The sequence below is a fragment of the Oncorhynchus keta genome, chromosome 1, assembly GCF_023373465.1.
Source record: "Oncorhynchus keta strain PuntledgeMale-10-30-2019 chromosome 1, Oket_V2, whole genome shotgun sequence".
Lineage (NCBI taxonomy): Eukaryota > Metazoa > Chordata > Actinopteri > Salmoniformes > Salmonidae > Oncorhynchus > Oncorhynchus keta.
Window position 1 is genome coordinate 11,153,674 of NC_068421.1, and position 12,501 is coordinate 11,166,174.

General features: G+C 42.5%; 2 protein-coding genes across 3 annotated transcripts in view; one reads left to right on the plus strand and one right to left on the minus strand.

Moving 5' to 3' along the window:
• The window catches only part of LOC118373398 (GMP synthase [glutamine-hydrolyzing]-like), a 50,105-nt gene extending 46,613 nt beyond the window's left edge, over window positions 1-3,492 (plus strand). The window contains exons 15-16 of one of the 2 annotated variants that reach the window (XM_052500604.1): window positions 110-346; window positions 477-3,492. In XM_052500604.1, the coding sequence (XP_052356564.1) occupies window positions 110-346; window positions 477-499 (260 nt within the window). In that variant the 3' untranslated portion in view covers window positions 500-3,492. The remainder of the gene's footprint in view (window positions 1-109; window positions 347-476) is intronic. The other variant, XM_052500592.1, reaches the window with a different exon arrangement.
• LOC127913616 (serine/arginine-rich splicing factor 4-like) lies at window positions 1,444-6,792 on the minus strand. The gene is made up of 3 exons (XM_052488328.1): window positions 6,314-6,792; window positions 2,421-2,565; window positions 1,444-2,388 (listed from the first exon to the last, which is right to left on the minus strand). Exons 1-3 carry the CDS (start codon window positions 6,790-6,792, stop codon window positions 1,444-1,446), a joined length of 1,569 nt encoding a protein of 522 aa, XP_052344288.1.
• Window positions 6,793-12,501: the final 5,709 nt, after the last annotated feature.

A 12,501-nucleotide genomic window follows, 5' to 3' on the forward strand; every position in this document is an offset into this window, starting at 1 on the left:
TCAGATGCCTGTCATCCTGACCCCTCTGTGCCCTCTTTCTCCCAGGTTACTCTGGGAAGATCAGTCAGATGCCTGTCATCCTGACCCCTCTGTGCCCTCTTTCTCCCAGGTTACTCTGGGAAGATCAGTCAGATGCCGGTCATCCTGACCCCTCTGTGCCCTCTTTCTCCCAGGTTACTCTGGGAAGATCAGTCAGATGCCGGTCATCCTGACACCGCTGCACTTCGACCGCGATTCCTCACAGAGGCAGCCGTCCTGTCGGCGCTCTGTGGTCGTCAGAACTTTCATCACCAGCGACTTCATGACCGGGATACCAGCCACGCCAGGAAAACACATCCCCGAGGAGGTACTGAGGCTCACCACCAGATGGGGATCAGACAGACAGACATAGTTCTATTGCTCTCAGTGCAGATGTTTAAACCAGTCTCCGGTTTTGAACCCTTCTTCTCTTGTATTATCTGTCATGTCTCCCCCAGGTGGTGCTGAAGATGGTGAATGAGATCAAGAAGATCCCTGGCATCTCCCGGGTGATGTTCGACCTGACCTCCAAACCTCCCGGTACCACAGAGTGGGAGTAGAGCTCACAGAGAGAGAGAAGGGAGGTGTGGTGAGCTCCTCCTCCTCCTTTCTTTCCCTCTCCTAACACCCCCCCTCCCAATCTCACCCCTCCTCTCCTTTCTTTCCCTCTCCTAACACCTCCCCACTCCCCTGGCCTGCCCCCCCCAACCTCACCCCTCCTTTCCGATCACCCCCCCGTAGAACATTCCCGTGGAAAGCAGGCAGTACTGTGATCAGCGCACACTTGAAGCTGCCACTCTGCCCCCCCCTCCCCTCCCCCTTCATTTTTTTGGGGGAGGGGTGGATGACTATTCACCCTTCTTTTTGGGTCCGTTTCTTCGTGCGTGACAATACATTATTCCTTTTTTTTGGTGCAAGTGCTGCTTCCTGTTTGGAAACCGCCAGTTGAGGTCAAGAGTTAAGGAGTTCAGGAAGTGGATTGTGTACACGGTATGCCTCAGATTACAGCGTGAGACCAACAACTGAAGAAAGCAAAAACGACATACTTGTATGACATAACGGAGAAGGAAGAGCAGCAACTAGCCAGGTGGTTTAAAAGTCATCCATCGTTTTAAAAAATTATTTTTTTGCTTTTTTTTTGTTACACTTCTGACAGGTTTTTTTTCTCCCAAAATGATTTTTACTCATCCGTTTACCTTTCAACTGTATACTGTACAAAGAGACAGGGGTTTCCTGTCCAAAGTCATTCAGCAGAGAAACTGTGACAAATTAGTATTTAAAAAAAAAAAAAAAGTTTACTTTTCATTTTGCCAAATGTAGACGAGCCGTGGTGAAATTAGATCTGGGTTATTATCTCTTGTTAACGATCCACTTAAATCAAAATGGTGATGGTTAAAGCTACCCGACCGCGGTCAACAGAAAATATTAGTTTATTATCACAGATGTGTGACACTGTGTGGGAAATCCCCAAAATGACGAGTTGTCCTTTTCTTTGGGTGCCTGTTTCTTTGGGTGCCTGTTTCTTTGTGTGCCTGTTTCTTTGGGTGCCTGTTTCTTTGTGTGCCTGTTTCTTTGGGTGCCTGTTTCTTTGGGTGCCTGTTTCTTTGTGTGCCTGTAAGCCTGTTGGGTGCCTGTTTCTTTGGGTGCCTGTTTCTTTGGGTGCCTGCTTCTTCGTGTGCCTGCTTCTTCGTGTGCCTGTTTCTTTGTGTGCCTGTTTCTTTGTGTGCCTGTTTCTTTGTGTGCCTGTTTCTTTGGGTGCCTGTTTCTTTGTGTGCCTGTTTCTTTGTGTGCCTGTAAGCCTGTTGGGTGCCTGTTTCTTCGTGTGCCTGTTTCTTCGTGTGCCTGTTTCTTCGTGTGCCTGTTTCTTCGTGTGCCTGTTTCTTCGTGTGCCTGTTTCTTTGGGTGCCTGCTTCTTCGTGTGCCTGCTTCTTCGTGTGCCTGTTTCTTTGTGTGCCTGTTTCTTTGTGTGCCTGTTTCTTTGTGTGCCTGTTTCTTTGTGTGCCTGTTTCTTCGTGTGCCTGTTTCTTCGTGTGCCTGTTTCTTCGTGTGCCTGTTTCTTCGTGTGCCTGTTTCTTTGTGTGCCTGTTTCTTCGTGTGCCTGTTTCTTCGTGTGCCTGTTTCTTTGGGTGCCTGTTTCTTTGGGTGCCTGTTTCTTTGGGTGCCTGTTTCTTTGGGTGCCTGTTTCTTTGTGTGCCTGTTTCTTCGGGTGCCTGTTTCTTCGGGTGCCTGTTTCTTCGGGTGCCTGTTTCTTCGGGTGCCTGTTTCTTCGGGTGCCTGTTTCTTCGGGTGCCTGTTTCTTCGGGTGCCTGTTTCTTCGGGTGCCTGTTTCTTCGGGTGCCTGTTTCTTCGGGTGCCTGTTTCTTCGGGTGCCTGTTTCTTCGGGTGCCTGTTTCTTTGTGTGCCTGTTTCTTTGTGTGCCTGTTTCTTCGTGTGCCTGTTTCTTTGTGTGCCTGTTTCTTTGGGTGCCTGTTTCTTTGGGTGCCTGTTTCTTTGGGTGCCTGTTTCTTTGTGTGCCTGTTTCTTTGTGTGCCTGTTTCTTTGCTCCTCCTTTGTTTTTGTTAATTTTCCTTCATGTTTTTCAGAGAAACAAGAGGACTGACATTGAATTCAGATGTTATTACTGTCTAATTGATGTGTGAATGTCATCTTTGTTGTTTTCACCTCCTACAGGTGTGTAGGAGCAACGTTTGCACATTTCTCTTTTTACCCATAAAGCCATGGTGCTTTCCTGACGCGAAGGGAATGTACTTCCAGTTGACGGATTTTAAAACCCCAATCACGGAGCATCCCCCCCCCCTTTTTTTTTAATAGTGTCAAAGGTCAAATTGAAGACCGGCAGTGGTCATCTTGAACGTTTCAACTACCAGAGGAGTCCCCAAATAGGCATTCCCAGTAACCTGGTTCTGCGAATGCTTTCAACATTCATTTAATGAGATAGTCCTCAGCTAGTCCAGGACTCAGCATTTTACTGGGCCTGAAACGAGTGGTCTTAAGGACCCCTGTCTGCCCCATGTCCAGCCTGCAGGTCATGTTTTACTGTGCGATAATACTGATTTTACATGCCTCTGTGTTTGACTTTGTACCCCTCACCTTAGATATTATTTCGTTATAACAGCAAAATACACAATGCAAAATGAATCTGTTCCTGAAACTTAACTTAACTCTTATTTGCAACTTGTTCTTAATGTCTCTCCTTCTGTGTTGTCTTTTACTTGTGTATTTTATGATGCACATGTTTACTTGGAAAACAAACAAAAAACGGCTTTAAAATGTATGGGTTTAATTTTATAGTTGGATTTTACTGCAATATTGAAATGATTTAAGTTATGCAATTCTGTCAGATAATTTAGTTTTTAAAATGATCGATGCTCATTTTTCCTCAGTAACGTGCCTCACAACAAGCCGCCACGTGCAGATTCACGATGACATTTGTATAATGAAAAACCAAGCTTTAATAAATAAGTCCATGTTGAATCTGTATTCTCACACTCTTGGCCAACTGTTGAAAGATGTCCAGATTTATTTTCACAACCAACAGATGTTTTAATGTTTGTATTTCGCAAAACTTTTCTAGTATTCTGTTTGTAGCAGAATACTAATATATATATTTATATTTATTTATATTTATATATATTTATTATATATATATATTTATATATATATTATATTATATTTATATATATTTATATATATATTTATATATATATATATATTTATATATATTTATATATATTTATTTATATATATATATATATATATATATTTATTTATTAAAATATATATATATATATATATATATATATATTTATTAAAATATATATATGTTAGGTCCTCGAGAACGGGCGTCTCTTATTAGGTTTGAGACCGGAGCGTGACTAATTGATGTCTGGCATTGAACTTCCCGTCGCGAGGGACTGTGGAACCTTTGCACGTGCCTCTGGGTCGGGAAGGTCGTGAGAGTACAAGTTCTACTGGCTCTTCTGTCTACATCCTTTAGACTTATGAGGTAGTTAGGGAAGTAGATGTGTGCCAAGTTGTCATCAAGGCAAAGGATGGCTACTTTGAAGAATCTTAAATAATATAAAATATATTTTTTGATTTAACACTTTTTTTAGTTGGTTAATACAAGATTGTGTGATTTCATAGTTTTAATGTCTTCACTATTATTCTCCATTGCAGAAACTAGTACAAATTAATAATAAAGAAAAACCCTTGAATGAGTAGGTGTGTCAACTTTTGACAGGTGCTGTACATGCACACAGTGTACAGTGCATTCGGAAGCTATTCAGACCCCTTCACTTGAAGGTCCCCAAGAACACACTTACTCCATCATTCTTAAATGGAAGAAGTTTGGAACCACCATGAGTCTTCCTAGAGCTGGTCGCCCGGCCAAACTGAGCAATCGGGGGGAGAAGGGCCTTGGTCAGGGAGATGACCGAGAACCTGATGGTCACTTGTGACGGTGCTCCAGAGTTGGGTCTGAGTACTTTCCTGAATTCACTGTATCATTTCAAAACGTGTCACTAGGTGTAAGCAAGACCATCAGGAAATAGTTAAACTGGGATATGACTGTAGTTAATCAGGGTAATTTTTTCCACAAATAGACATATTTTCCTTTCTATGGTAGCAAGATCTTATCTATTTTTTGTTGTTGTCAAATTTTCTATGAAAATGTGTTGTAGTGAGAATTTATTTTGGGATAGGTATACCGAGTATATCCACATCCCCCGTCAGATCATTTCATTGCTAAACTACACAGTAATATAAAAGTAGTATTTAAAAAATAAAAATACATGTTTTTGGTGTTGCATTATCCAATACAGTAAAGTACACATCATTTGGTTGTAATCCAGAGAGGTTTGAACAGGTAAAGTACACATCATAATTTGATATGTTAGAACAGGTATCTAGATCCTCTGAGGCTGTGGAGGGATTCTAATTGGGGATTTAAAAGAAAACATGAATCATCAACAACACTTTTTGTTTTTAAACCCTGGATTTCTAATCTCTTGATATTATTGTTGGATCTGATTTTTAACAGCTAACATTTCAATGGAAATGATAAATAGATATGCCGATAGCGGACAACCTTGTTTTACTCCTCTTGACAGTTTAAATACATTCTGAGATGTCGTAGCCATTATTGACTATTTTACACCTGGGGTTACTATACATAACTTTAACCCATTGTTTTAATAGATTCTCCAAAATGTAAATATTACAGGCATTTATATATCAATTCCAGTCGTAGGTCATCAAAAGCCTTTTCAAAGTCTGCTATAAATAGCAGGCCTGGTTTCCCAGATGTTTCATAGTGTTCTTGTAACGACGTTCTTCGTTTGTAGAAAGAGAGTCGGACCGAAATGCAGCGTGGTGGTTACTCATGTCTTTAATGAAGGAAAAAAGCGATACATGAAATAACTATACAAATACGAAAACAACAAACGGAACGTGAAACCTATTACAGCCTATCTGGTGAAACTACACAGAGACAGGAACAATCACCCACAAAATACAAAGTGAACCCCGGCTACCTAAATACGGTTCCCAATCAGAGATAACGAGAATCACCTGACTCTGATTGAGAACCGCCTCAGGCAGCCAAGCCCATACAACACCCCTACTCAGCCGCAATCCCAATAATACAAAAACCCCAATACGAAATACAACAACATAAACCCATGTCACACCCTGGCCTGACCAAATAATAAAGAAAACACAAAATACTAAGACCAAGGCGTGACAGTTCTATTGTTTCCAGTACTTTTCTTAAATTATGGCCAATGTATCGTCCATGAAAAAAAAAATAACCTGTCTTATTTAGAATGAATAATATCCGACCAATGCCTTTTTTAATTCAATGCGCTATACATTTTGCTAAAAATTTCTCATCACAACACTGTAAGGGGGCTTTTAAAAAAATGGGCTGGATCTTTATATATACACCACTTGGATCCTGTTTCAGTAATAATGAAATCAGACCTGGTTGAGTATCTGATAATCTATTGTTTTTATAGGAGTGGTTAAAACGTGCTAATAATGAGGTTTGTTATACCTCCACTGGTATACCATCCATCCCTGGAGTTTGGTATCCTTCCACTGGTAGGCCATCCAGCCCTGGAGTTTGGTATCCTTCCACTGGTATGCCATCCAGCCCTGGAGTTTGGTATCCTTCCACTGGTAGGCCATCCAGCCCTGGAGTTTAGTATCCTTCCACTGGTAGGTCATCCAGCCCTGGAGTTTGGTATCCTTCCACTGGTATGCCATCCAGCCCTGGAGTTTGGTATCCTTCCACTGGTAGGTCATCCAGCCCTGGAGTTTGGTATCCTTCCACTGGTAGGTCATCCAGTCCTGGAGTTTGGTATCCTTCCACTGGTAGGTCATCCAGTCCTGGAGTTTGGTATCCTTCCACTGGTAGGTCATCCAGTCCTGGAGTTTGGTATCCTTCCACTGGTAGGTCATCCAGTCCTGGAGTTTGGTATCCTTCCACTGGTAGGTCATCCAGCCCTGGAGTTTGGTATCCTTCCACTGGTAGGTCATCCAGCCCTGGAGTTTGGTATCCTTCCACTGGTAGGTCATCCAGTCCTGGAGTTTGGTATCCTTCCACTGGTAGGTCATCCAGTCCTGGAGTTTGGTATCCTTCCACTGGTAGGTCATCCAGTCCTGGAGTTTGGTATCCTTCCACTGGTAGGTCATCCTGTCCTGGAGTTTGGTATCCTTCCACTGGTAGGTCATCCAGTCCTGGAGTTTGGTATCCTTCCACTGGTAGGCCATCCTTTTTCCCCCCATACAATTAGCTTCGGTAAGAGGAGACTGAGGAGACAAACAAAAGCACATGCTTATAGTACTTTACTTCCTCTTGTCAAAATATTGTTTGGTAAATCATGGGTGACTTTGTCATTTGTAACAAGTTTCAGTAAATCTATTTTTGGTAGCATTTATATGTTGAAGATTTAATCCTCCATGTATATCTCACTAGGTCAGGATATTAATCCTCCTCCATGTATATCTCACTAGGTCAGGATATTAAACCTCCATGTATATCTCACTAGGTCAGGATATTAAACCTCCTCCATGTCTATCTCACTAGGTCAGGATATTAATCCTCCTCCATGTATATCTCACTAGGTCAGGATATTAAACCTCCATGTATATCTCACTAGGTCAGGATATTAAACCTCCTCCATGTATATCTCACTAGGTCAGGATATTAATCCTCCTCCATGTATATCTCACTAGGTCAGGATATTAAACCTCCATGTATATCTCACTAGGTCAGGATATTAAACCTCCTCCATGTATATCTCACTAGGTCAGGATATTAAACCTCCATGTATATCTCACTAGGTCAGGATATTAAACCTCCATGTATATCTCACTAGGTCAGGATATTAAACCTCCTCCATGTATATCTCACTAGGTCAGGATATTAAACCTCCTCCATGTATATCTCACTAGGTCAGGATATTAAACCTCCTCCATGTATATCTCACTAGGTCAGGATATTAAACCTCCTCCATGTATATCTCACTAGGTCAGGATATTAAACCTCCTCCATGTATATCTCACTAGGTCAGGATATTAAACCTCCTCCATGTATATCTCACTAGGTCAGGATATTAAACCTCCTCCATGTATATCTCACTAGGTCAGGATATTAAACCTCCTCCATGTATATCTCACTAGGTCAGGATATTAAACCTCCTCCATGTATATCTCACTAGGTCAGGATATTAAACCTCCTCCATGTATATCTCACTAGGCCAGGATATTAAATCTCCGTGTATATCTCACTAGGTCAGGGTATTAAACCTCCTCCATGTATCTCTCACTAGGTCAGGATATTAAACCTCCTCCATGTATATCTCACTAGGTCAGGATATTAAACCTCCATGTATCTCTCACTAGGTCAGGATATTAAACCTCCATGTATATCTCACTAGGTCAGGATATTAAACCTCCTCCATGTATATCTCACTAGGTCAGGATATTAAACCCCATTAGTTCCTGCCAAGGCAGCAGCTACTCTTCCTGGGGTTTATTATGAATCCCCATTAGTTCCTGCCAAGGCAGCAGCTACTCTTCCTGGGGTTTATTATGGATCCCCATTAGTTCCTGCCAAGGCAGCAGCTACTCTTCCTGGGGTTTATTATGGATCCCCATTAGTTCCTGCCAAGGCAGCAGCTACTCTTCCAGGGGTTTATTATGGATCCCCATTAGTTCCTGCCAAGGCACCAGCTACTCTTCCTGGGGTTTATTATGGATCCCCATTAGTTGTTGCCAAGGCACCAGCTACTCTTCCTGGGGTCCAAACACATTAAGACACTTACATTACATATAAAACACAAGATAAAACAGTACATCATATAACATTATTACACCACTACATATCTACAATACAAAATGTTTAATACCACCATACAACAATATTTGTGTGTGTGTGTGTGTGTGTGTGTGTGTGTGTACACGTGTGTGTGTGTGTCTTCACAGTCCCTGTTGTTCCATAAGGTGTATTTTTACCTGTTTTTAAAAATCTGATTCTACTGCTGCATCAGTTACCTGATGGGGAATAGAGTTCCATGTAGTCATGGCTCTATGTAGTACTGTGGAATAGAGTTCCATGTAGTCATGGGTCTATGTAGTACTGTAGAATAGAGTTCCATGTAGTCATGGCTCTATGTAGTACTGGGGAATAGAGTTCCATGTAGTCATGGCTCTATGTAGTACTGTGGAATAGATTTCCATGTAGTCATGGCTCTACGTAGTACTGTGGAATAGAGTTCCATGTAGTCATGGCTCTATGTAGTACTGTGGAATAGAGTTCCATGTAGTCATGGCTCTATGTAGTACTGTGGAATAGAGTTCCACGTAGTCATGGCTCTATGTAGTACTGTGGAATAGAGTTCCATGTAGTCATGGCTCTATGTAGTACTGTAGAATAGAGTTCCATGTAGTCATGGCTCTATGTAGTACTGTGGAATAGAGTTCCATGTAGTCATGGCTCTATGTAGTACTGTGGAATAGAGTTCCATGTAGTCATGGCTCTATGTAGTACTGTGGAATAGAGTTCCATGTAGTCATGGCTCTCTGTAGTACTGTGGAATAGAGTTCCATGTAGTCATGGCTCTATGTAGTACTGTGCACCTCCCATAGTCTGTTCTGGACTTGGGGACTGTGAAGAGACCTCTGGTGTCATGTCTTGTGGGGTATGCATGGGTGTCTGAGCTGTGTGTTAGTAGTTTAAACAGACCTCTGGTGTCATGTCTTGTGGGGTATGCATGGGTGTCTGAGCTGTGTGCTAGTAGTTTAAACAGACAGCTCGGTACATTCAGCTTGTCAACACTTCTTACAAAAATAAGTAGTGATGAAGTAAAACTCTCTCCCAATTTGAGCCATTTAAATTATTATTTTTTATTTAACTAGGCAAGTCAGTTAAGAACAAATTCTTATTTTCAATGACGGCCTAGGAACAGTGGGTTAACTGCCTGTTCAGGGGCAGAACGACAGATTTGCACCTTGTCAGCTCGGGGATTTGAACTTGCAACCTTCCGGTTACTAGTCCAACGCTCCAACCACTAGGCTACCCTGCATATAATTGTTAGTTCCCGGTGTACTGTTAAGGGCCAGCCGTCCTGCCTTGTTCTGAGCCAATTCTAATTTACTTAAGTCCCTCTTTATGGCACCTGACCACACGACTGAACAGTATTCAGGTGCGATAACTAGGGCCTGTAGGACCTGCTTTGTCGCATCTGCTACAAGACCATGGTGCTTGCCTACGGAGCTGTGAGGGGAACGGCACCTCAGTACCTCCAGGCTCTGATCAGGCCCTACACCCAAACAAGGGCACTGCGTTCATCCACCTCTGGCCTGCTCGCCTCCCTACCACTGAGGAAGTACAGTTCCCGCTCAGCCCAGTCAAAACTGTTCGCTGCTCTGGCCCCCCAATGGTGGAACAAACTCCCTCACGACGCCAGGACAGCGGAGTCAATCACCACCTTCCGGAGACACCTGAAACCCCACCTCTTTAAGGAATACCTAGGATAGGATAAGTAATCCTTCTCACCCCCCCCTTTAAGATTTAGATGCACTATTGTAAAGTGACTATTCTACTGGATGTCATAAGGTGAATGCACCAATTTGTAAGTCGCTCTGGATAAGAGCGTCTGCTAAATGACTTAAATGTAAATGTTGACAGAGAACGCTTTATTACGGACATATTTCTCCCCATTTCTAGCTATCGATATGTTATGACCATGACCGTTTACAATCCAGGGTTACACCAAGCAGTCTCGTCACCTCAACTTGTTTATGGTCCTATAACACATTTCAAATCATCCATCTACCTTGTGGATCTGTTTTGGACAATTTACACATTCAGATCAAAAATTAGGAATTGATATCATCAACCCTGTTGAGTTTCTTAGTCCATGGGAGAAGTATATTTGTCTGTCCCCCCAGTCCATTCTCCACAAAACGTCATATTACATTATTTGAGTCTTAATAGTCCATGGGAGAAGTATATTTGCCCCCCAGTCCATTCTCCACAAAACGTCATATTAAATTATTTGAGTTTCTTAGTCCATGGGAGAAGTATATTTGTCCCCCCTCCCCCCCAGTCCATTCTCCACAAAACGTCATGTTAAATTATTTGAGTTTTAATAGTCCATGGGAGAAGTATATCCCCCAGTCCATTCTCCACAAAACGTCATGTTAAATTATTTGAGTTTTAATAGTCCATGGGAGAAGTATATCCCCCCAGTCCATTCTCCACAAAACGTCATATTACATTATTTGAGTTTCCTTTAAGCAAAACATCTTATATTCCTTCTCTTTGAGCAGGTAAATACTGTCTTTTCTTATTATCTGCTAAACTATTACAATTATAACTGGCTATACCTATTTCACCATTTACCACAAAGAGATACACATTTCACCTCTGTTTATCATAATATATGTTTGTAAACTTACCATTAAAAACTACCAGAGTGTTTGTGTGTCCAAATAGCTGTACCATGATATTTGCATTGCTGCTAAGAAAACCTCCAACAATTGTTCTCTACTATTCCACCCGTTAAGTTGGGTTGTCATCCCAGTGACCGGCAGACCACCTCTGTCCCGCCTGGATCCCAGGGCCCCTGAGAGACCTGGACCCATCCTTGGAAAAGAGCACAAGAACAGAAGTAGATCAACCATCAAAAGCATTTCCATCGCCCTCGATTGTATTATATCGTTATTGAAATATATTGTGTATCTTAATTTGCACAATTAACAAATACTATTTGTAATAATGTAGGCAGATCATGAGAAGGATTGTTATCTATGACCAGGAATAACATTTACAAAAATTACAGTTTTCGGCAAGCAATTATTGTGATTAATCCTGTATTGTCCCTAACATCATTACCCCATAGCAACAGACGTGGGAGATACACACACACACACACGACCCCTTTCCCCACAAACAACCACAAGCTCAGACGTTCAACAGTTGCTCCATCCCTGAGCCCAACTCAACAGAAGACTTGTTGTGTGAATGCAAATACAGTTGTAGCTGTTTGAGAAGGCAACATTGTCCAAGAATGGAAGATTTGATGCTGCTGCTCCTGCCTGCGGCTATGGAACCCTGACCTGTTCACCGGACATGCTTCCTGTCCCAGACCTATTATTTGACCATGCTGGTCATTTATGAACATTTGAACATCTTGACCATGTTCTGTTATAATCTCCACCCAGCACAGCCAGAAGAGGACTGGCCACCCCTCAGCCTGGTTCCTCTCTAGGTTTCTTCCTAGTTTTTGGCCTTTCTAGGGAGTTTTTCCTAGCCAACGTGCTTCTACACCTGCATTGCTTGCTGTTTGGGGTTTTAGGCTGGGTTTCTGTACAGCACTTTGAGATATCAGCTGATGTACGAAGGGCTATATAAATACATTTGATTTGATTAACCAATGTCAAGTCCTAGCTGATGGTTCTCAGATACACCCACCTACCCGGAAACACACACATGCTGTTGTGTCCATTTCCCCAAGAATCTCTGTGCAGTCAGACCTTTTATGTTGTGCCACCAGGGCCACAATAATTTGCCCCCTCTCGGCGAGGTACAAGGTCATCAAGGTTCTCATTAGCAGCTTGGAGAAATTCCTTGTGTATTATGCTCACCCATCAGGGGGGTTTGGCTTGAGGGAGGCTCAGAATCTTGAGGCAGGCTCAGAATCTTGAGGGAGGCTCAGAATCTTGAGGGAGGCTCAGAATCTTGAGGCAGGCTCAGAATCTTGAGGGAGGCTCAGAATCTTGAGGCAGGCTCAGAATCTTGAGGGAGGCTCAGAATCTTGAGGCAGGCTCAGAATCTTGAGGGAGGCTCAGAATCTTGAGGGAGGCTCAGAATCTTGAGGAGGCTCAGAATCTTGAGGCAGGCTCAGAATCTTGAAGGAGGCTCAGAATCTTGAGGCAGGCTCAGAATCTTGAGGCAGGCTCAGAATCTTGAGG